At 38.0% G+C, this 23,954-nt stretch overlaps 2 protein-coding genes across 2 annotated transcripts in view; one reads left to right on the top strand and one right to left on the bottom strand.

Moving 5' to 3' along the window:
- LOC128992872 (neurobeachin-like protein 2) overlaps positions 1-23,954 on the top strand; it is a 118,802-nt gene that overhangs the window by 10,067 nt on the left and 84,781 nt on the right. Inside the window, exons 8-22 of the mRNA XM_054416615.1 lie at positions 711-917; positions 6,132-6,215; positions 6,653-6,799; positions 8,135-8,244; positions 8,829-9,012; positions 9,392-9,494; positions 9,943-10,075; positions 10,560-10,724; positions 10,997-11,084; positions 12,067-12,189; positions 12,678-12,864; positions 14,767-14,948; positions 15,107-15,269; positions 18,335-18,468; positions 19,891-20,050. Of these exons, the coding sequence (XP_054272590.1) occupies positions 711-917; positions 6,132-6,215; positions 6,653-6,799; positions 8,135-8,244; positions 8,829-9,012; positions 9,392-9,494; positions 9,943-10,075; positions 10,560-10,724; positions 10,997-11,084; positions 12,067-12,189; positions 12,678-12,864; positions 14,767-14,948; positions 15,107-15,269; positions 18,335-18,468; positions 19,891-20,050 (2,170 nt within the window). The remainder of the gene's footprint in view (positions 1-710; positions 918-6,131; positions 6,216-6,652; positions 6,800-8,134; positions 8,245-8,828; positions 9,013-9,391; positions 9,495-9,942; positions 10,076-10,559; positions 10,725-10,996; positions 11,085-12,066; positions 12,190-12,677; positions 12,865-14,766; positions 14,949-15,106; positions 15,270-18,334; positions 18,469-19,890; positions 20,051-23,954) is intronic.
- Positions 21,784-23,286, bottom strand: LOC128991880 (peptide deformylase 2-like). Its single transcript, XM_054415134.1, has one exon. It carries the CDS (start codon positions 23,116-23,118, stop codon positions 22,381-22,383), a length of 738 nt encoding a protein of 245 aa, XP_054271109.1. The 5' UTR covers positions 23,119-23,286; the 3' UTR covers positions 21,784-22,380.

Consider the following 23,954-nt stretch of genomic DNA (forward strand, 5'->3'; position numbering starts at 1 on the left):
ATACTGTCTAATTTTAAATTTTTTTTGGAGTTAAAGAAGTTTGCAGCCTCTCTTAACGTCGACCCACATAGACTTTGTGGACACAAGCAAAGTTTGGGCTTAGCTGGTACCCTCGATGGTGTGTGCTTATACTGTAAACATGTTTTTTGAACAGATAAATTAAAGAACCAATCAAACATCAACTTTCGACATTGCTGCCCCAGTTTCATAGTCCGTTGTGCTACCTAGCACTGACTTACAAAAATGGATTCATTTTCAAAATATGTATGTGTTAGACATTCTGGTGTAATATTTAAGAGATGGAATCTGAGTGTTGTAAATATTATGTTCTATTCCATAAAAAGGTTAACAATTATTGGTTAGGGTTATGCCTACTCCATCGATGTTTCATCAGAACTTTCGACAAAGTTTTGTTAATTTACGGGATTTAACCCAGGTGTCTAGGATTCCAAGCTCTTATTAACCCCTCCACCAAGAGCCACCCCATCCAAACAATTTATAAATACACATAGAAAAACATTTTCACTGTCATGTGAATTCAGTGTAAATCTAGAATGTAATATTGACTATTGGATGCTGAAGTTGTATCAATAGTCAAAGGTAATAGCCTACACAACCTTGGGCCTTCCGTTTGTTTAAAGTAGTTTGAACTTTGCTATTTATACACTAAATGAATCTGTTGAGTAAAGACGCATCTTTTATTTTCTCAGCGTCAAATCGAAGTGACAACAGTCCTGGAGAAGCTGAGAGAGGTGGTGTCCGTGGTGGTAGGCAGAACAGCTGATGATGCTCTGCTCCAGGTGGTAGACACTGTACAAGCTGTGCTGACTCACTCACACTCACCTAGGAGTCTGCAGCCTCTCATGGTCGAGGCAAAGCTACTCGACGCTCTGCTCAACATTCTCGAGCAAATCACTGTGAGTAGGCGTATCTGAATCTAGTTTTTTTGTTTATCTGAATATCTAGTTTTTAGTTTTCGAAGAAGATGAACTACTCTTGATAGTCTACTTGTAACATTATTTATGTGGGAATTCCAATTGAGTTTTGAGTCTAAATGTATTCCTAACAGTTTTACATTCTCATTCACATAAGATAAGCTAAGATTCCTGTTTCTTAAGCTTAACAAAATAGACTGGGTTTTGCTACTATTTAACAACAAACCATTACTTTTAAACCATATATTACATTCAGAAATGCAATTTTCCATCTGACCCTTAATAGTTTCAACAGGGCCGATTTACTGAATAGGCACGTGCCTAGGGCGCGAGGCAATTGGCTTTTTTGGGGGGCGCCAAAATTTTTGAAAATAAAAAAAATGGTGGCTGTATTTGCATGCGATCACGGTAAACTGGTAATCATCTCCCGCGGTCGTTTGGAGATCTTCATTGTCTTTCGCAAATGAGGCAAAATTCTTATCTTTACCGTGGTTGAGAAGAAATTATCATCGTCTTACGCGATTGCGGTAAAATTCTGATCATCCCTCGCAGCTGTGTAGAGTAGACATCATTATTGTAACTCCTGCGATCCTGTAGACATCGCAATCGTCTCCCGTGGTTTTGAAGACATCGTAATCGTCTCCCGCTGTCGTAAAGACATCGTAATCGTCTCCAGCGGTCGTGAAGACATCGTAATCGTCTCCAGCTGTCGTGAAGACATCGTAATCGTCTCCAGCGGTCGTGAAGACATCATAATTGTCTCCCGCTGTCGTGAAGACATCGTAATCGTCTCCGGCGGTCGTGAAGACATCGTAATCGTCTCCGGCGTTCGAGAAGACATCAGACATCGTAATCGCCTCCCGTGATTACGGCAAAATGTTAATAATATCCCGCAGTCATGTGGAGATCATTATCGTCTTCCACGATCGTGGTAAATTTCTGACTGTTTCCCACGGTTGTGTCCACATTATCTTCGTCTTCTGTGATCACGACAATATTCTGATGCTCCTTCACGGCTCTGTAGATCGCATTCGTATTGCGTGATCGCGGTAAAATCATGATCATATACCGCGGTCGTTTAGACATTATCATCGTCTCATGCGATCGTGACAAAGTTCTGATCATCCCTCGCGGCCTTGTGGAGACATAATATCGCCCCCCCCCCCCCGGTCACGTAAACGTCACTGTTGTCATGTGCCATCGCTGTAAATTGACAATTCCAGGTAGAAATACAAAATTCACGCATAATTCCCGGTTCAAAAAATTCACGCTTAGTTCCCAGATTTCCCGGTAGGTGGTCACCCTGTTATAAATATTGCAAAGGGGCGCTACTATTTTAGTTGTGCCTAGGGCGCTGACAAACTCAAAAACGGGCCTGAGTTTCAATGTTGACATCATAACAAAAAAAAGTTGAGTCGTCAGCAAAAATTATTGACTTACAGGGTGTAGGAACATAGGATGGTAAGTCATTAATCAAAACCAAGAACAGGAAAGGGCCAAGGACCGACCCCTGGGGTACACCACTTTTCATCACCTCTGCGTCAGAGAGACTATTTTTGTAACAAACTCTCTGCGAGCGGTTTGTCAAATACTGGCGAAAAAGGTTTAGCTCAACACCTCTGATACCATAATATTCCAATTTAGCAAGAAGAATGTCATGCGGAACACAGTCAAATGCCTTTGAAAGATCACATATGGTTGCAAGTGTGTCCGCATGCTTTTCAAAACCTGTTAAAGCAGCAGAGACCAGGCTTCCAACTGCATCCACAGTTGACAAACCACCTCTGAAGCCGAATTGGAATTTAGAAAACAAGTTATTAGATTAAAAAAAAAATTCACTTGGTGTATCATAGCTTTTTCTAAAATTTTGGAAAAGATTGGTACGACGGAGATCGGTCTATAGCTCTCTGGATTTGACAAATCACCTTTCTTAAAAACTGGAACTACTTTTGAAAATTTGAGACACTCAGGAAAATTTCCAGAAAGTAAACAAAGATTTATACAAGATGTTAGGGGCTGCAAGATTTCGGGAAGCACACTTTTAATTAGATCACAGCTAATTTGATAGATATCACGACACTTGCTACTTTTCATACCATGAACTATTTTCACCACTTCCTCACTTGACACAGGCCTCATCCTAAACAAAGCTGGCTCAAAGACAGAAGGTTTCTAGGCGAGCTGGGATGCTACAGCTACTGAAGGTGGAACTTGGTGACGGATGTCATCTATAGAGGCAACGAAGAAGTCAGAGAAAATCTGTGGTGTAAGCGAGTCAATAGTTGGCGAGATCACTCTGCTTTTACACTTGTTAATGAGCTCCCAGGCCCTTTTGCATTGATTGGATGCAGAAGCAATCGAATCAGCATTTGATTCTAGTTTAGCATGAGCAAGAGCTTTTTTGTAGCTGGTTTTAGCTTCTTTGTACCTTAGCTTTGTCTCTTCAACCAGCACATTATACCTCTGGGCCCACTGCCAGAAGTCATATAACTTTGTTACCTCCTTACGTTTCTCAGATAATTCACGACTGAACCATTTAGCTTTGGATTTTTTACTAACATCTGATGGTGTAATAGTTTTCTCAGGAAAGCAGACATCCATAGCATTCTTGAAGGTGGAGAAAAACTTGTTAAAATCATTAAAATTGCCCTCTAACTTCACATCCCAGTTTATGCTGCTTAAAGTTGATTTGAATAAGCTTGTATTATGTAAACTGAAACTTCTGATAACCTTGGAATTTTGCTGTTTATCATAGGCATTATTATTTGGGTTGAAATTATCCAAATTCAGGGTTGTTAATAGGGCATTATGATCTGACAGTGGGGGTGAGAGGACAGTGCTAGTTATGTCACTCATAGGTATGTCAGTGAAGACATTGTCCAAGCAGGATAGTTCCCTGGTCGGCCTCTGATTAAGGCAATGGCAGTTTAAAGACCTAAGTACGTCCAGAAACTGTAGAGGAAGATCAGCCTTCAAGTTCACATCTATATTGAAATCTCCACATACAATTATAGGCAGATTAAGGCGGGACAGCTTTATAATGAGCCTGTCGATCCCCTCCAGAAATAGACGTTGGTTCCCATTAGGTACTCTATAAACAGAGACTATGAATAACTCAAGGGCTATGTTCACAAGAGTTACCCGAATACAAACACATTCAAAGTCATTTTCAATACAGAACTCTTTTACATCAATTTCACGATAGTCTAGGCCAATTTTAGTATAAATAGCAACACCTCCTTTTTTTTTCACGGATCTACAGAACATAGCAGCACGAGTGAACCCATCAATCACAGCTAGGTCCTTATTTTCCTCTAAATACCAATGCTCACATACACAGAATACAGAAATATTATTTTGGTTTAATAATAACTCTACTTCATTTAATTTATCACCTAGAGACTGGGTGTTTGCTGAAATAAGCATCTAGACTGCCAGTGCAAGTCCGAGGAACGGACTCAGATCAGGATCGTGGATCAGATCAGTGGATCACCCCCCACCACCGCTCAGTGCCGATGGCGTGACGTCAACCATTACTGCAACGATACGGAACTGAGTCATGAGCCTTTGTGGTGAAGTGGATAGCGTGTCGGGCTGATAATCTGAAGGTGCCGGGTTCGAATCCCACCGGGAGCATTAACTTTTTGTCAACAATTTTTTTCATATCAGCAAGTTTGGTTGGTTTGGTTAGGTTATGACAGTTTAATTTTATAATTAAAAGATTGTAAAATTGAATTTGAGACATTTATAATTTTATTTTTAGAACAGAGCTATTTTTCGATTAGTAAACCTTCATTCGAGTTTATCATTATCAGCAAGTTTGGTTAGTTTGGTTAGGTTATGATAGTTTAATTATATTTCATTCAAATTTAATCTACAAATTATACGTTTTGACAGCGACAGTGATACAGATAACAATTTTCCACGAACAGTTAGGTACTGATCTGATCCACGATCCTGATCTGAGTCCGTTCCTCGGACTTGCACTGGCAGTCTAGACGCTAGTTTTGCTGAAAGAATATAAAATAATGCTCTGCTCTTCCTGCTGTCTTGAGATTTTACATTTTTTAGGTTTGATTTGTTGGTAGTTTTCTTAAGCTATGGTATACTACTTTGGGGCTGTGGCCATGGCATGAAAAGAGTCTTGTCAAAGCAAAAGGAAGCTATTAGAATAATTACAAGTTTTAGTTACCATGCACATTGTAAACCACTTTTTGTCCGTGAAAAATTTTAACTGTTTATAGCTTGTTTATTTTTAAGTGTTTGTTACATGTAAAAGCAAATCTAGGTTCCATAGCTTTAAGAGGTGAAACTCATGTCCATTTAACCAGGAGGAGACATTACTTAGATTTACCTCAGGCAAGGCTTGCAAAAACACAAGAATCCTTTTTTTTATCTTGGTATTAAATTGTTTAACAGGCTACCTCTTGAGTCACACCATGTTAGCATGAAGTCCTTTAAATCTAGTCTAATGGCCTGGCTGCTTGAAAACCCGTTTTATAGCTTGGAAGAATACTTTAAATGTTCCAGAATTAATTTAAGTTTTAGTAATTAATTATTGACATTGACTAGTCTTGCTCAGTTATGTTACACCTTGTTACCTTGTTTATAGTTATATAGATGGCATTGTTGATCTTTAGAAATATATTCACTCTTGTTAATTTATTAGTCTTAGTATCTTGACGTCAACTGTACAAGTGTGCAATCTTGTTTCTTGTTGAAATAAATCTTTGAATCTTTGAAGAGGAAGTGTGTTTAATAGAGCTAGATATGAAGTTTGGTACAAGATGTAAACATGTGTGTGGTTATAAAAGAGTGAGAAATCGTCTTGTAAATGAATTGGTTAACAATCAACATAGAACTAGTAAACTATAGAAGCTACTGGGGGGAGTGTATGATGCATTTACAACCAATTTGCATTTCCCTGGTTTAACATTGACATCACAATTACAAGAATTTAGTTTTAGTTTAGTTTTTAGTTTGCAAGTAAAAAAAAGTAATACTGTAGATCAATAACTTGAAAACAATAGCTTGTGTTAATCCAGTAGTTAGCGTGCCAGGGCAAAGTAAAGACCTAACAATCTGAAGACTCTGTAGAACCTGAATCAAAACCCTTTCACATGTCCTTAGCTTATATTAATTTTAAATATGAATAACTCTACCTTGAATAAGGATTGACATCACACTTTTTCACAGGACGCAGCCAAAGACCGAATGGATCTTGTTATTTCCACCACAAGAGCTATCAACAGACTCATCATAGGGGCTTCTGAGGGAATGGTAAGCAAAATTTAACTAGTAGTATGCTTATTCTGCGCGTAACGTGATGAGTGAACATGAGCGCAGTAATGAAAGAGTCCACCCACGCCTAGCCTACTTACCGGTGTCACTGGTGAGCACAATGTTATTTGTATGGGCAAAATTTAATAATCAATCTTATCAATATCGATATTGAACTAGTCATTAAGGGCCCCTTTACATAACATATTACCTGAATCAATGACTGTATGCACGTTTGTTTATGTGTAAACTATAGCTTGTTTTCACTTGCTTCCTTTGGTTTAACCCAAAGGGGGAAAAAACACAGTGTAAAATCTATCTACACTGTAGAGTAAAAAAATTTCAGTTCACTGTTATGTAACCGGATAAGAAACAAAAATCAACTGAATAAAATTAATGACTCAATTTATATACGTGTGGTCTGGTCTGTCCTGCAGAAGCGTATGGAGAAGATATGTGGTTACTCCCGTCTGTTTGCCTGCCTGAGGTCGATAGGTCAACCCCCCAGACAACTGCTGGAGGTGCTGGTCTCCATGGTAACAGAAGAGGAGAACTCCATTTGTCTGAAGGATATGAAACTGAATGTAAGTCAAATTAGATTCATATTGTGATTGAGACTTGAATGTGTTAATAGATTGTAAAGTCATTTAATACTTAACGAGAGGACCCGTGCACGAATTACACAGCTTAATAGGGTCTAAAACTTGTTAAATAAATCCAGTGCTGTACCCATTTACCTTTTCAAGATTATGTTTTTTTGGAACAATTATTAGGTGAATAGAACTACTAATTTACAATAGATTTGTTGATTTTAGATCTACACTATAAAGAGTGATTTATACACCTCAATCAGGTCACAGTTGTCAAAAAAGCCTATTTAAAATACATTTTGATAAACTGGCTTGTCTCTTGTTTATTTAAAATCTGACTGTGTTAAACGTTGTATTGATAGTCAATGGATATTCCTTGTATTGACCTCTTGAGGGTCCTTGTATTGATAGTTAAACATTCAACTGAAGGAACAGCTGATGAATTACAATTCACTTTTAAACCGTTATAAAGAAAGTTGGTCAGCATAACTGGATCTTTGGAAATGGACTCTAGGAATAAATTAAATGAGAGGAGGGCCAAATCCCTAAAGGAAATTACCTTTGGAATTACCATTCTCAGCTGCGCTACATCATATAATAAGCTTTAAAATAACACCTCAATCGTAAAAGTTGTTTTAGAAGGACGGCTGGAGAAGGGATGTATCAGGGAAACCCTTTATTTTATTAAGTATATTGATAAATAGATTGCAGGGAACAATTTGTAAGTGTAAGGTATAAAGTACCCGAGGAAGATTTAATCTAACTTTACATGAATGAAAAGTCAGATTTTAGTAATTATTCAACTAGGCCTAAATCGGAGTTTCACTAGATTTTATACAGATTTTGTTTACAAAATCATCTTTAATTGATTTATTGATTATATTAAACAGAAAGTTTAAACATCCCCTTCAAAACAAATTTGCATAGTAAACACTAAACAGTTTTCAGTTGATGGATTTAGTTTTTATGGAAAAAGGTTTATAAGAAAAATAATTTTTATATCTAAACCTGACTGAACACTTGCCTTGTTAAATCAATCAATTAATGCTTGGGTTTTCTATTTTAAGGAACACAAATGTTCTTTTTTGGTTAGATTTCAGAGATGTTATGGGTTTGTGCCTTCACAAATATTTATCAGTAGGTACAGTTCATACTTGTACCGTTCCAGCTCACCTCTTGTTTTCCTTGAAACATTCCATGCACAGGCCAGATACCCTTGTGGACAGTCAAATACAAGCTGTAAACCTATTTATTAATTCAATTACATATTTGTAACTAACTATTTTTGTATATTATCAGATGATAGTAATTGAGTTTTTTCTTTTACAGAACACAGAACCAATAGTGCCTTTCATCCAGTGGATGGGTGAACTGCTACCTGACGATCAAGTGTGGCTGGCGTGTACTCTTGAGGGGATTTGCACAAACAGTTTGCAGAGGTATACGTATAATACATATATTTACATTCGTCCTGTTCACTAGTTTCTGTAGCATAATCCTGCATTCATTTTGGTTTAAAAAATATGTTTCATTGAAAATACTTGCCAAACAGCTGTCTGAGAAAGTGGCGTTTTGTTCACTAGAATTTAGTTTGTGAAACAGCTGATTCCTCGTCATGTTACTTTGTTCACTTTACTTGTCATTTTATTTTGTTTAGTTGTCATCCAAAGTGAAGAAAAGAAGGGAGCAAGTTAAAAATTATACTTTACTCACTACATTTCTTCACTCCGGCTGACATTTGAACAAAACAAAATTTTTGTTTAGTTTATTTTCATAAAATAAAGAAAATCAAGAAAAGGGTAAAATTAATTCCTTGAAGTAAAAAGTACACAATTATTTTTAGCTGTCACATACCAATAACTGTAGACAAAATAAAATGTGCAACTTTTCCTCAAAGTATCTTTTGTGTTAAATCTATAAAATTTACACACTTTCATTTCTATCTCGTTTTAAAAAGTGCCACTTTTCTCACTAGTTGTGCTACAATTTTCTCCTGACTTCTAATATTTTGGTGTGATCACAGCAAAGCGACTGCATGCTCCAGTGGCATAGTGGTAGGCCTGTGTGAGCTGTTGTCGTCAGCTACTCTGGACTCAAGAGCTGCTGTTCATCTGGTAGTACTGATAGAGGCCCTAGCTAGTCACTCTGTATCGGCCAACCAACTGAAACAACTTTTTCTTCTGCTGAGGACAGATCAGGAGAGAAAGGTACAGGACAATATGAGCTAACCCTCTAATATATACTGATGTTTAGTGAGTCGGTGGCTCAGTCGGTAGCGTCGCGGACTTCGGGCCCAAGGCAGCGATGTCGTGGGTTCGGATCCTGGTCACTGCCGATAACATTTTATCAGTACAGTTCACCTTTGTACTGTACCGGCTCACTCCTTGCTTTGCTGTTAACGATCCACGCACGGGCGCTTAGTCTATGTGGACGGGCAAATGCAAGGTTAAAAGAGGCCGCCAACCTCTTAAAAAAAAAAAAAAAAAAATACTAATATTGTCCAAATAAATTGCTTTAAATCAAAGTTTTCTACTAAATTTTAAGTCTGTTGTTGGACTGTGATGTAATAAATAATTCTGATTTCAGAACCCCTACAGAAACCATTTGCTCAGAGCTATTTCCAACATAACTCGTAAAGCCAGTCTACAACTACATTGTGACTCTTACTTTGATATTGGAGATCCTGCAGGTAAATGAGGGAGTACATTGCAAAATTATCCTTACCAATAATAAGAAACATTTAACACTATTTCTGCCAATTGCTAGTACCAAAGAAGATCTACCACACCATTTCTGTGGCCTTCACTTTTCCGAGATTTTCAAAATAAAGTCTTGAGCAAAGTGACTAATAACTTTATTTTAACCTCATCAGATTAAATTATAATAACAATAGGCTATTAATCTTAATCTCGCTTTTTTCTGTTTAATTACAGCGTTGGAATCTTTTTTTTTATTGTATGGGAATGGTCCAAACCCTGGACCGTTATTAGCTGACATCAACTATCTGGTATCTGGGTCCTGAATCAAACCAGCTTAATACCACGAGGAACTTATTTAACTACGCTTCTGATGATTCTGAAAAAAGATGAAATTTAATTTTCGTAAGGTTGAATTTGTGATACATTGATCATGTCTAGACGGCATCACAGTGACGGACATGCGTAAGTGGAACGGAGCAGTGTACGGGTTCAGCTTCCACTGTTGGCTGCGACTGGAGCCATCGGGTGACCTGTCCCCGACCTCCACTGCCCCTCGCAGACAGATATTCAAGTGAGTTATGATACACAGCAGTGAAAACTGTGGAAAAGGATAGAGTTAACTAGCTTAACTAGGAGAAGCTCCAGTGGCTTACAGAATCACAAGGGGGAAATAAACTCAACACAATACTTTTGTGTGTTGAACTTTTTTTCAAGAAATAGTTTTTTTCCAATGTACATATTTTTTATGTAAATATTTTGTTTTATTTTTGTGAATATTTTCCAATAAAAGAAGTGCTGTGTTAATTTTTCTATCGCAAAGGTTCCTAAGTAAAAAATGCTGACATGGATGAAAAATACTTTATAGATTAACCATCCTTATTCTAAAGACAATTTTTATCATAGTTTTTCCGGTTTATGTTGTTTTTGACAAAAAAGATTAATATAAGAGTTAGATTAAGGCAAGGAAGAATATTTTGTCATAGTTGTACCCAACAGCTTTAAAATATATTATTTAAAAAAATAATTGTAATAATTTCTTATGTTACTGTCCTCAGTTTTGTCACCAGTCAAGGTTCAGGCATAGAGATGTTTGTCAGCTCCCAAGGCTCCCTGGTAGTAGGAGTGACCACCAAGAAGGAGTACCTAGCTGCTACTGTACCTGACCTGAGCCTCCAGGACACGTTGTGGCATTGTCTGGACCTCTGCTACATGGCTGCAAGGTACAGTAACTATATTTGACAGTCAAATAGACATTTGTCAGCTTCCAAGGCACCCTGGTAGTGTCAATGGAGTTTGACAACTCCCAAGGATCCCTGGTTGTGGGAGTGGTGTTCATAAACTCTCAAGGTTCCCTAGATGTGGGAGTATTGTTCGTCAGCTCTAATGGTTCCCTAGTCGTGGGAAAGGTGTTTGTTAACTCCCAAGGTTCTGTGGTTGTGAGAGTGGTGTTTAATAGACAGTTCAGTAAATAAGTCTTATAATGTTTTTCCAGGCGACCTTTTGGTCACAACCAGCTGTCAGTGTTTATTGATGGCCACCAGAAATTAGCAGCAGCCATGAAGTTTCCAGCCATGACTGAGGTAACATACATATAAATACTCTACCTACTTAAATAATACAGGCAATGACAGAAATGTTACATGTCACATCTCCCTTCAATTCATTATACATTTTACTTGAATCACAAAATTAATTATTACTAATTAATTGAAAAACTGTTATGAAAGTTATAAAAAATTTATGAAAAGTTATTTTGATGCAAATAGTTTAAAAACCTATCCCTAAGGAAATTAAATTTGGAATACATCTTTTATAACCGTATTTGTTCATTGAGGGTTTATACTTTGCCGCTGCATTGTTCTACCATGTAAAGACTCTTATTTGACCAGGACAAAAAATAGGTCTTTACAAAACTGTGCCAGCTTACTGTATTATAGCCATGTTTTTGGGTTATTTCCTTGTTTTTTTTTTATTCCTTTCCAATTCTTTACTACATTGTCTTTTCCTTGTATTCATGAGCCTTCCCTTTTTCTATTTCCCTGAGGGTTGCCAGTCAAAAGCTTGTTTTGCTATACAACTCTCACTCCGGGCTTCTAAATTTGTATCTTCTGCTAGTAATTTATAGTAATAATGGTACATATACCATTCATAGAAGTAGACATTCTAACCCTGTGTTTGAGCTGAGTCAGTTTTACAATCAAAATGGACGTAGTTGCAATCAAGTTTCTGAAAGAGTGTGTTGATGTCAACTATCCAGACTTTTTAACAAAGCCAGATTGGAAGGATTGCTCATAAACTATAGCATCTTTCATGTCACATAAAATATTATAGGTCAAACCTAAAACAATATGAGAAAATCGAGCTTGATGGAGCATATTTCGTAAAGGGCTCATTCAACTAAGTTCTATTTGACTAAAATATCGGCTAGATTTGATCAACATAGGATCAATAAGTCAATGATGAAACCTAAGTAGTGATTGTCTACAGTACTTCCCATCAATTGATTGATAATGTTTTTAAGCTTCATCATGTTACAGGCTGATATTTCTTGCAATGTTTCAGCCGTTTTCTCTGTGTACTGTGGGGGCAGCAGCAGCAAGGAACTACCAGCCAAGTCAGAGTAGAGCTGATAAATCACCCAGTGGCATCATGGAGAGAGGTCTACTTCCTTCAATTATGTCTCAGGTATGGCAATGCAACTGTTGTTTTAAAGTAGGGTTCTACGGGATAAACCGTTTTTTCTCGTGTGGTCTTTAGGTCTCACGTCAGACTCGGTTCGGGCAAAAATCAGTTGCTTTGGAAAAATATTGACTTAACTTTTTTGTAATACTACAATCGGTTTATATGATATTTATAACAAATTAACTCCCCCAATCTGGGTGAACTCGTGAACATCTGCTGTCACAGCAAAATCTAGAATGTCTTTTGCGGCCATGGTGAAATCGAAAATGTATTTTGTGGTCACACAAAAACCATTGTTACCACTTGCAATCGAGACAAAATATTTTTGATCTTGCATCTGTGTAAACATAGTCTGTGATAGCAAAAATAAAAGCTTGCCCAAAAATCTAGCAGCTCGCACTTCTAAAAGATATGACTTGACCATGGATCACCATTATCATCACCATGTTATCATCCTTGATTTTACTAACCTACTTCAATATCTGTTGCAGGTCCCAAACTACTTCTCCCTCCCACTACGGTCATCCACCCCACTGGACCCCAATGTCAAGAACTTCCCCCCTGGCATGCAAGACACAATTTTCGGCATCCCGTCCAGTCTGGGAGGTCAGTTGGGACTCATCTGTCTGTTCCATGAGGCTCTGCAGCCCCATCAAGTCAAAACACTGTTCGACTCAGGTATAGATGAACAACTGAAACTAAAACATATTTTCAAGAGTAAAACTTAACTGCCTAAAATTTTCATTAAGGCCTGTTTTGATGTGTGTTCGATGTTAGAAGATTAGCTGCTTAAAACTCCGACACACACGGGTGGGTTATTTAATGTGAAAATGAATTAAGGATAAAAGTTGACTGAATGAGATGACAGCTTTGTTAATGACCAAGAAAAAGATAATTGGTTGTGTTGAGTACGCTGAAACAGCTAAATGTTTCCTTTTATTAGGGAAAATCTGCTGCTATGTAAAGCTTTTATTTTTTGGAGGGATTAATTTCCACTTAAGTATTTAATATAAGATAAGATAAGATCAAATAACATGACAACTAAAAATCCTTGTACGCCGAACATATAGGTCTACTTCAGACCGACCATACATACTCAGATATAAATAAAAATATACATATTCTGGATGTTGAAAATAAATGTGAAAAATGAATGCAAAAGAAGACTTTCATATTAATACACATCATACTACTGATAAAGACAATTTACTTAACTTGAAACAAACTCAAAACCAAAATGTCATTTTAAATTATTAAATTATTAATTATTATCATTAAATTATTAAATAAAATTATTAATATTAAAGAAAAACACCACCTACTCCCTTGACATAAAAATATCACCTGCTCTTAAAACAAGAAATATCGAATGTTTGTAAATAATATAATTTAATAGGTTAAGTACTTTTCACTGTGATCATGGCATGAATGGCCGAAACACGTTGTGTTTTAAAATAAAATGTTTTCAGGGTACTTTGGTATTTTAATTAACTTGTTACCATACCACTTAAGTAATTGATATAAATAATTTTAGTGTTAAGACTAAAAAGTATAAGTATTTTCAATCCTAATCCCTCTTACTGTTTAGTTTAGTATTACGTATCTTAACATCTACCGCAGTTTCTTTCTATGCATTCCCACTCTAATTCGGTGCGACGATTACAGGTTTTTGATACAATATCAGTCCCGATTCTTTTGCAATGAAATCAACAGAATCACAAAATACTTCCTCACTACTATAATTTCTCCAATTAGGGTAATTTTGGTCTGGTTTTGCCAAGTCCTAGTTCTGATAGTGCTCCTGCCAACCATCAGCAAGTCATTGAACCCAAGCATGAATCCACTGGGATAAGCATGACTGGAGCCATGCCATGGTATAGAAGATACAGCCTTTCCCTGAAAACATTGTTTCCAAGTTCTTTTCTGAATAGTCTTTAACACTGTTGGGCATTCCTGGATATAAAAGGGGTCACATTTACATGTTCTTAGCAGCTCTTTGGCTGTCCAGTCTACCTTCCTTTAACCCCCAACAGATTTTGTAAAGAGTAAACCCAAAATTGTAGTGGGTAAGCCCAAAATTGTAGTGGGTAAACCCAAAATGGGAGGGCAGAGACAATGGGAATGGAACCGACGAGCGATAAGAAAATGCGCGTGATGCTTGACCGCCTGTTTACCTTACAGTCTAGACCCAACCTCCGCATTTTCAACACAGGTCCGCTTGTCGAGTTTGATGTTATATTTTATCGGCCGTACATGTGTGCGCACTATGTGTTTATTCGTCGTGTGTTTCTGTAAATATAAAAAACTGTTACTGACGACCTTCATATGAAGTAATATCATCCTTGTACACACCTGATGATGACCTCCTAGCAGGTCGAAACTAGTTGTGAAAACAAAAATCTGATTGCAAGAATAAGGTATTTAAACCACTATCACTAGCCAAAAATATGTATTTTATGCATTCTGCTGATAACAATTTTTCGCTTCATCAACCTATTCCTGTAGGCAGGCATAGAAGTTAGATCCAATAAATATTGTTGACATACCAACTGCTGCTTACTAACATTATTTCCCTCCCAGGCCCCAACTGTCGCCTCTTGTTCTCCCCGGAGGACCACGCTGAGATGTTGGTTCTCAACAGCAAGTTAGTCTGGTGCTTCGCCCCGGCTGCATGTTGGGATGGCAGTTGTATTGACCTTGCTGCTACAAAAAAGTTCACTGCCAAGGCGATCTCACGTCAATGCCACACCCACACTATCAAGGTATAAATTTAAATCACAAAATCTTTTGTAATCTTCAATTTTTCTGCTCTTACCTAATGTGCAAAAACAATTTTTTTTTCTCACGAGTAAATATTATTGACTGTAATTTGTTATCTGTGCTAACTACTGAGATTTGTGACCTGTGATTGTGTTCGCAGGATGTGGTCAACAGCATCGGGGGTGTGCAAGTTTTATTCCCACTATTGGAGTGTCTAGATGCTCAGGATGGTCCAGACCTTCACCTAGTGTCACCCCCGGCTCCCTCCCCCTCCCACGACATGTCTGCAGAGTGGGTCGTACTGCCTTCTAGCTCTCTGTCTGGTAAATGACCACACAGCCACAACTTATATGTAGATCTGTAGATTATTCTATGGTAGAATTAATTGACTTTCGAACACTGATGTAGACTAGACATCACATGCGTATGGACCAGCTGAAGCCAATTTTTGCTAAACAGAATAACCGTAGTTGAATAAGCTATTCATAGAGTGAGTTGCCAGCTAACATTTTATTTCCTCCCTTGGTCTAGCGAATTTCCTATATAGGGATTAGGGAATAAGCTATTACCGTAGGTCTCAGAATAAGACCTGGACCCGGGACTGATTTCATTTTTTGTTTTGATGTCCCCAGAGGCCAAAAATATCATCAGTTCAAATTCATATATATATATGTGTCTGAAAGCACGATAACTCAAGCAAAAATGATCTCATTTTGATGAAATTTGTTACAAAACGTGTAAACCTATATTTATTCAAACAAGTTCGCAAACCAGCATGATGAGACTATTGGTTTTTCCCATTTTTGACACTAAAAACATAAAATTTCACAATTCCTTTCCAAGCCATTTTGTAGAGCTTAAAAAAATAAATAATTTTGTATATTGAAGCGTTGTATGCCTAACAATTACGGAGATAATTAAAAAAATTGTAAATCTAAAATTCCCATGTTATTTTTATGGAGAGTAAATCTACTGATGTAGTTTGCTTGTTTGTCTATACGTTTTGATCAAACTTTGAAAATTTATTTATGTTATACTTAGCTATTAATATTTTACTAAATACAAACTTTATTACCCTCCCTATAGCAGCAAACCTAAGTTTGGATTTCAAATCTAATCAGGCAAATGGAAATTCGCATAGGACCTCATAGGACCTCTGAGACTACAAGACACAGTGCTTGAAATGCAGAATCAGGTAAAGTACCTGGGGGTGGTATTGGACCGAAAGCTGCAATGGGGGCCATAACTCCAAAAGGTCATTGATCGAGGTAAGTGGTCACTCATGGCCTGCAGACGGATGGTGGGAGGAACCTGGGGGCTCATGCCGGTGCTCATGCACTGGCTATTTGTCTCCGTGGTAAGGCCCGCCATGACATACGGCTCACTCGTGTGGTGGCCCAAGATGGACTCAGTGTCGGCGGTGAGAGATCTGGCTGCCGTCCAAAGACTCGCCTGTCTCATAATCACGGGCGCAATGAGCAGCAGTCCGGGAGCCTCACTGGACTGCCTTCTCAACCTCACTCCGATTGACCTGTATGTTAAGGTCACTGCGAGGAGGACTGCCTACAGACTCCAGTGTGAAAACCTTTGGTTGGATGTTGGAGGATCCCGAGGTCACTCTCGGATCACTCAGCAGGTAAGAGGGGAGGTAATGGACATGCCCTCGGATCACATGCCGACTCGATTCTTCTTCGCCAGACCATTCACTGTCCTCCTTCCGTCCAGGGATGAGTGGATGTCCGGTGGGAATCCTCTTCCACAAGGCGACCTTGAATGGTATACTGATGGTTCAAAGGTAAGAAGTGGGACTGGGGCTGGAATTCATGGAGTGCAGAACGGGGTGGACATTTGTCTTCCTATGGGCACTCACCCAACTGTGTTCCAGGCCGAAATGACTGCGATTATGGTATGTGCTAGGGAAAACTTGAGGCTAGGCTTCAGGGACATCAACATTTCCATTTTTACAGACAGCCAGGCTGCGCTCAAAGCGCTTGACTCCTATGAATTCAATTCTAAGGTGGTCTGGGACTGCCTTTCTGCGGTATGTGACCTGGGCAGGCGCAACAAGGTAACGCTCTGTTGGGTTCCTGGGCACTTAGTGATAGAAGGGAATGAGGTGGCTGACAGGCTAGCAAATGTCGCGTCAGCCTCAGACTTCGTGGGACCACAGCCTTTCTGTGGAATCTCTCGTGGGCATGCATGTCACTCAGTCATGGCATGGGCTCAGGAGGAACACAGGAAAAGATGGGTTAGGCTTCAGCACCATAGGGTAAGTAAGCTCACCCTCTTCTCCCCTTCCCAGACGGTCGCCTCCAATGCCCTACGATTAGACAGGAGGCGACTCAGACAGATCACAGGAATGGTCACTGGACATGGCTTTCTGAAATTACACCTTCATCGCTTGAGGATCCACAATGGTGACACTGCGTGTAGGAAATGTGGGCAATCAGAGGAGACTGCTGATCACCTACTCTACGACTGCACAGCTCTGAATGAGGTAAGGGACAGTACTCTTGGTGCAATGACAAGGGGCAGACACCTTCTTCAGGAGGAGCTCATTGACAGGATGCTGGAGTTCATTAAGCAACTCAGGTTTGACGGACTCTGAAGTACCATGTGGGGAGCGCAAAAAGCCCATCAGTGGCTGACGTGCAACAGGACAAGGTCCGCCCCTACAGAATCAATCAATCAATCAATCAATGGAAATTCGCTTAGTCTGCAGGTTTGCTGTGGCGGGGGTATTTTTTAATGTGATAGTTGACGTGACACAAAATATTCCACAATCTACAATAAGTTGTCCTGCCATTTTACTTGGTTAAAAGTTGGTATATTTGACATAAATCTGTAGTTTACATCAGTGCACTCTGTTGATGGCTCAATTCAACTACATTCATGTTCATTCTAAACCCATCTGCAAATTTAACATAGGAATAGAATGTATAGTTCTGTATATAGTCAAAAGTAGAAATCCATCAACAAAAATAACTTATATATAACTATTTTTATTGTTGACAATCTTGCTTTTGTATTTTTAGGAATAAATATTTATAGTTTTTTAGTTTTGCTATAATTGGTTGTGAATGGATTTTATCTCATTGGTAAAGGCTTAACATCATTGTTTACAAACGTAAATTTTGCCTGTAGCGTGGTATAAAAACAGATTCATTCTTCATTCTTAGGCTTACTGAGTAATTGGAGATTTGCCAAAGAGAAAGAACATGCCAATTCCATTTTGCATTTGTTACCTTTTTTTTGGCAAAACCAAGCAGCCTTATTTGATTTCCAGGTTTATGCAGCAAATATTAAAAATTAATTTAACCAACTTAGCTTATTATTTAATGCTATTGTTTATTTTTGAACTTTTACCATTCAGCGCTTTTATTTGTAGAAAAGAAGCTAGAACAGAACCCCATTGCCAGCATGTTGCTGCTGCTCCGCAACATGTTATACTCCAGCTCCGTCAACCAGGAGCAACTGTTGAAGAACAACGGAGTACAAATACTTGGAGCTCTCTTGTCGTCGGTCAGTAGTGGCTTAACTAAGGTCTAGACAACCAATTTTACTGAAGATGATTTACTTAAAATTTGCATTAAGGAAGAATGAACCAACACAACAATTCACCTAGGAGTTCCATTCCATAATAACTTAAAAATATTGTTATCTGAATCTTAAGGCTGTTCAAATCTTAAGGGGTCAAAAATGCTTTAGCAATACTCTAAATCCTAGAATACAACGATTGATTACAAAATAGTCAATGGTCAAAATATCTTTATTAATTTTTATGAACATAATTTATACATAAATAAAATCAAACTTGCAAGCACGTACTATCTACACAATTGTTCAAACTACAATTAATTATATTTGTTACAAAAGTAGGAAAACAAAATTTATTTAGGCCAGTTTAAGCAGAGTGGAAATTCTTTTAAAGAGTTTTAGCAATGAATGCAATCCCTTTAAGAAGCGAAATGCTTATATTATGTGTATTATGAATAATAGTCAGAATGGAATTTTCGTGGAATGGCTTCGTGTGGCCACCGCTACAATCGCTTGTGCCGCGGCTACGCTACTCCATCTCTCTCTCTTTCTGAGCAGATTCCTTGACTCACTCTCTCTCACTCAGTCAGCTGACTTGGCCGCGCCAGATGTTATAATAAACACATATGGACTTATTTCTTGATACATAACAGAGTAGATTAGTAAATCAGTTACATATTATTTTAAACATCTTTTACAATTTGGGTTGATTAATATTTTATGTTTTGATATTTTTGGATTATTTTTCAAAAACTCGTAAACCTATAGGGGTTCTCAAAGAACTTCTATGTATAAGGCTGGATAATATTATTTATGTTTTATGTATTACAGATAGTAAGAAGATTACAATCCTCCTAAACCTAAAATCCTAAAACTACTATCCTAAAACTCATGTTTCCTGGAATGGTTCTTCTTCTTCGCTAAGTATTGAAAGTTTTGAAAGAAAATTGATGCTCCTGCCAAGTATAAATCACGAGATTATATTCCTGTGAGCTCAATTGTCAACTGCAATTGATGGATGTGGATGAGGGTGTTTAGATGCAGGAAATGTGCAGGGGGTGGAGGGAGTTTAGAGGTGGTTGTAAACATTTGCACCATACTTGGTAAGAATGTCAATTTTCTTTCACAATGTTTTGGAGTATTAGGGAAGGGAATTAATCGTCTCATAGGGAATGGTACCGGTTAGAATCGTAGTGGATGAAGTAACAAACACAAGGTTGGTCTCAGATTTTATCATAGGCCTACTTGCTCGGCTGCGACAGGAGCTCGAATCGAATGAGCCCTTAATTTTCGAACAACCCTTATAATAGTAGTATCATTATGTAAAGTCCTACTTTTTTCATTATCTTTGTATATAACTCATGTGTTGATACTGTGCAAGATGAATGAAGGATGGTTTGATGGCAGGTGCCGTCCCAGCTGATGGAGCCAAGTGTGCTGAAGGCTGTACAGCTGTTGACAGATATGGTCAAGACGTCTGGTAACAATCTGCTGCTGCGCTCTGTACATCAGCACGTGTTGTTTAACTTCAGCATCTGGGCTCGCTGCTCCTTCCTCGTCCGCATCAGTAAGTTGTCAAGTTTTGCTATCTAGGCTCGTAAGTCCAAAATTAATTTGAAGTGCTCCTCTTACAGCGGAACTTATGTAACAAAGCTGTTTGTTTGTTTGGTTACGTTTTGTTCAAACATTCATTTTTGAAGATGGAAGTAGGCATCTTATCTATATGAACGTAGCCAATTTTTTATTGAAAGAAAACTTAGTTGAATCAGCCACACACAGAGTGTGCTACTCTAAAACTGTTGTTATCCTGTTGTAGGCTTTGTTACTGACCTGTAGCTTAACCCTTACCACGCTGTACACTAATATTCTCGCCGAAATTCCCTTTGCTCAAAATGCTATGGACGACTATACTTGCCTTTTAACACATTGACTGCTGAAAACCTTCACACAGGCGCTCCCTAAACTGCGACGAACCCGGGCAGAGCCCAGGCACACTATCTGAATCAGCGATCGCTATTGGCATTGAAATATCTCAGTAAGATAACTCACAAAAGAGCAATGGTGGTTGTTCTGTGTTACCCCGAAAGTGGACGTAGTTCACTGAAACACCCAAAGGTAGCAGCACTGCCTGGATCAATAACCAGAGTCTTTGTAATATGGCCTGAATAGAGAAAATCTCCAACCTACAAAAAATTAAGCTCGTATTCTAAGCTACAGTCTGGCAACAATCACATTGTCGCCGGCCGAGTACTGGGTACAGACAGACAGGGCTGTCCCTAGGGTTGGCGGCGCCCAGAGCAAACGTGGTCGTGGCGCCCCCTCCCCCCCAGTAATAGTCGCATTCGCATATTTTAATACTATGTTAATACAAATAGCCGCTGCGTGGCGCCCCCTCAGCCACAGCGCCCGGGGCAGCTTGCCCCGGTTGCCCCCCCCTTCGGATGGCCCTGCAGACAGACGCAATATTTGGCAGGCGAGCACACTACTGATATAGCAGTAGGCCGCAGTCAACATGTTAATACAGAGTGCATTGACTGGTGTTGGTAGTTCGCAGTTTTGCCAATAGAGTGCGGCAGCTATTGGGGAACATCTCTCGTAAAGGAAAATCACAATAACCAACGTTCCCTGCCCTCCGATTGTTCAAAATACCGGCGCGCTACATTTGTCAGTCTCTGCTATGAGAGATGCCAGCGCTGTAGACGGTCTAACTCACAAGTGTTTAGTTCACTCACAGACTCCGTGGGTAACTTCGTTATCCGCTGCTTTCGTAATTAATTTATATTGGTTTTTTTGTTGTTATAGTATTATAATTATTAAAAAATCAGCTTTGACTTTTGGGGAAAAATATTTTTTAGGTATATGCAGCCATACGGTCAAGGCCATCCGACATATCCGTAGCGCGGCAAGGGTTAAGTTTGCTGAATTTAAACCGTAGTTCAAAAGGGCGATTCAACGGGGGAAGTCAACGATTCTTCTAAACATACTTCTGCACTTTTTACTTGTTTAAAATATTTTAGAAAAAACTGTAAAAAATTCAACTGACAGAACTTGAAAGGAAATAACATTTGAATTTTTATAAAAGGAATAGAGTTCAGTTAGCTTACCTGATAACATTAGTCTTTGTGCTTACCACAAAATACAACACTTATATTTCATCATCACGGACAGTTTTTTAAATGTTATGTAACATTAATAAAATAGGATCCATTTCTTTACATTTGTTCGTGTCTTGTTTACTTAAAATAGGTTCAAATAAAAGACAAAGTATAAATACAATTTATTTACATGAAACGTTATTTCCTAAACTGTTAAGGCCTACTCAGTCAACTAATTATAATTTATACATTGTTTTTAAAGTTTCTGGTGTTATGTGTCTTTTGGCTCTGTTGCCAGGCTAACCAGTGTAAAGCGGTACATTCTGAATGATAATTTTATGATGAAGTAACCCTTTTATCCCTTAGCCTATATATTTATTTTTAAATCACTGAGATGTTTGGCTCGGTTCTATGAATTTACAAAAGTCACAAGAGATTAGTCAAGCGTAACAATATTACAATTAGGCCTAGTAAATAGTTGGCTCTTTAAGCCAACTATATTATACTTACATTTTACATTTTTTATATTATACTTATATTTTTCATTACAAAATTTAAAATTTACAAAAATAGCATATAGTTTTGTATCATATTATCGGATGAAGCATAAGTATTATTGTCGGGCTTATGGTTATCATTCTAAATCAGTAATATATAAAAACACAAGTTGTGTCTATCATAGCTTTTGAATTAGTTCAAAATAGTACCCAAATATATGCACGTTTTTTTTTTAAATAATTTAATTGTGTTAATAAGTGTAAATTAGCTTAATTGAATCTTTTCCAAGTTTCATCAAACCCCTTCAGTTTGAGAACTGAGGAACCACTCCCTTTTCCAACGGCTGTAGCTGTCCATTCCCCTTCTTCTCTATATAATCTGGCAACTGCATCACTCTCTCTGGTTGTACGTAGTCGATGAAAAGTTTCCCGTCCAGGTGGTCTATCTCATGTTGTATGACTCGTGCAACTTCCCCCTCCACTTGACCCTCGTAGATCCGCCCCTCCGCGTCGTACGCTCTGTAGTTGATGCGGTTGAGTCTGAACACTGGTCCGATCACAAGGTCATCCTTGCATTTCAAGGAATAGCAAACCTCGTAGCCTTCATCGAGCACAGCGTCCCGTGGAATTGTGTAAGTCGGGTTGATCCACAACGTCTTCGGCCAAATCTCACCCGGTTCTTTCTGTTCCATGATCTTTTTTAAATCAACTTCGCCCATCGGATCTATGTCGTCTGCTAGGGGTTGACTATGCTCACTCTTAGGCTCGGATTGGTCTCCTTCCACAGGATGTCTCACCTCAAAAATGAATGCTCGTTTGTTTATACCAATTTGGGGAAGGGATAAGCCGTAGGCGTCCTCCATTTTTTCAAATCGCAATCCCAATAGACCAAGATCTTTGAAATCATTCATTGTCAAAGGGAATTGGAATTTCTCTGCTACTTTTCTGAGAGGCGTTTCTTTGTTTTCACTCAAGTCTTGCAGGTCTTCATAAATGAAGTTGGGCACTATTCCACCTTCGGAGTCATCCTCTTGATTTGCCATTTTTGGTTTGTTCGACTAGATGAGGTAGTCAAGAAAGAAAACTAGGTAAAACTAACCCTGCTTGAAAACATCCATACAACTATACTAACTAACTTTACATGACAGTGTTAATAAAAGACTAAAAAGAAAATACATTGTTCCGCATGTTTCTCTATTTTGTAGAACCATTAATCAACTTATCTCGCCAGATACTGCCTAGATTGAGAAATGTGTTTAGAGATAATTTTCTGACTGAACATTTTTGTTTGACTTAGGGTTCTAATTTATGACTCTAAAATTGAGTTAAATTTTGCTATCTTTTGTTAATGTGATCCCATGATAAGAAACACACTTGGTCAAGTATTAAAACGGGAACCTAGATATAAATTTATCCAAGAAAATGTTAGAAAGTAACTTCTTACACATGAAAAACTAGAATTAAAAATTAGAATAAAAACTTTATCACTGTATAATAAGCTATAATAAGATATTTTAAATCTTTATTATTTATCCAAATAAATATTGCTAATTTGCTGTTCAGCCAGTAATTGAGTGTTATTTTATTAAACTAATTTTTGACGAGTGCAAAATATAACACAAAATGAAAAAGCTCTTACTGGAAAATTCACGAACAAAAAATTTATATCAGCCTACTAATTAATGTTCATTAATTAGTCATTATTTATTAAAATGGTAATGCATTTTTTACATCAGCCATATGAACCAGATGTAATTTTGAAAACATCATCAACTACCTATGTCTAATTAAAATGAAATTGTACAGATTATTATTGTAATTGTATACAAAGTCTGGTCTAGTGACGACACTGATTCAGCACTGCATTTGCTCAATACAC

This window comes from Macrosteles quadrilineatus, unplaced genomic scaffold, assembly GCF_028750875.1.
Source record: "Macrosteles quadrilineatus isolate MER2022 unplaced genomic scaffold, UCM_ALF_1.0 Scaffold_4__1_contigs__length_99947679, whole genome shotgun sequence".
Lineage (NCBI taxonomy): Eukaryota > Metazoa > Arthropoda > Insecta > Hemiptera > Cicadellidae > Macrosteles > Macrosteles quadrilineatus.

Excerpts from the sequence above, each read along its gene's own strand:
- LOC128991880 (XM_054415134.1), bottom strand. The coding sequence starts at position 23,118 with ATGGCAAATCAAGAGGATGACTCCGAAGGTGGAATAGTGCCCAACTTC.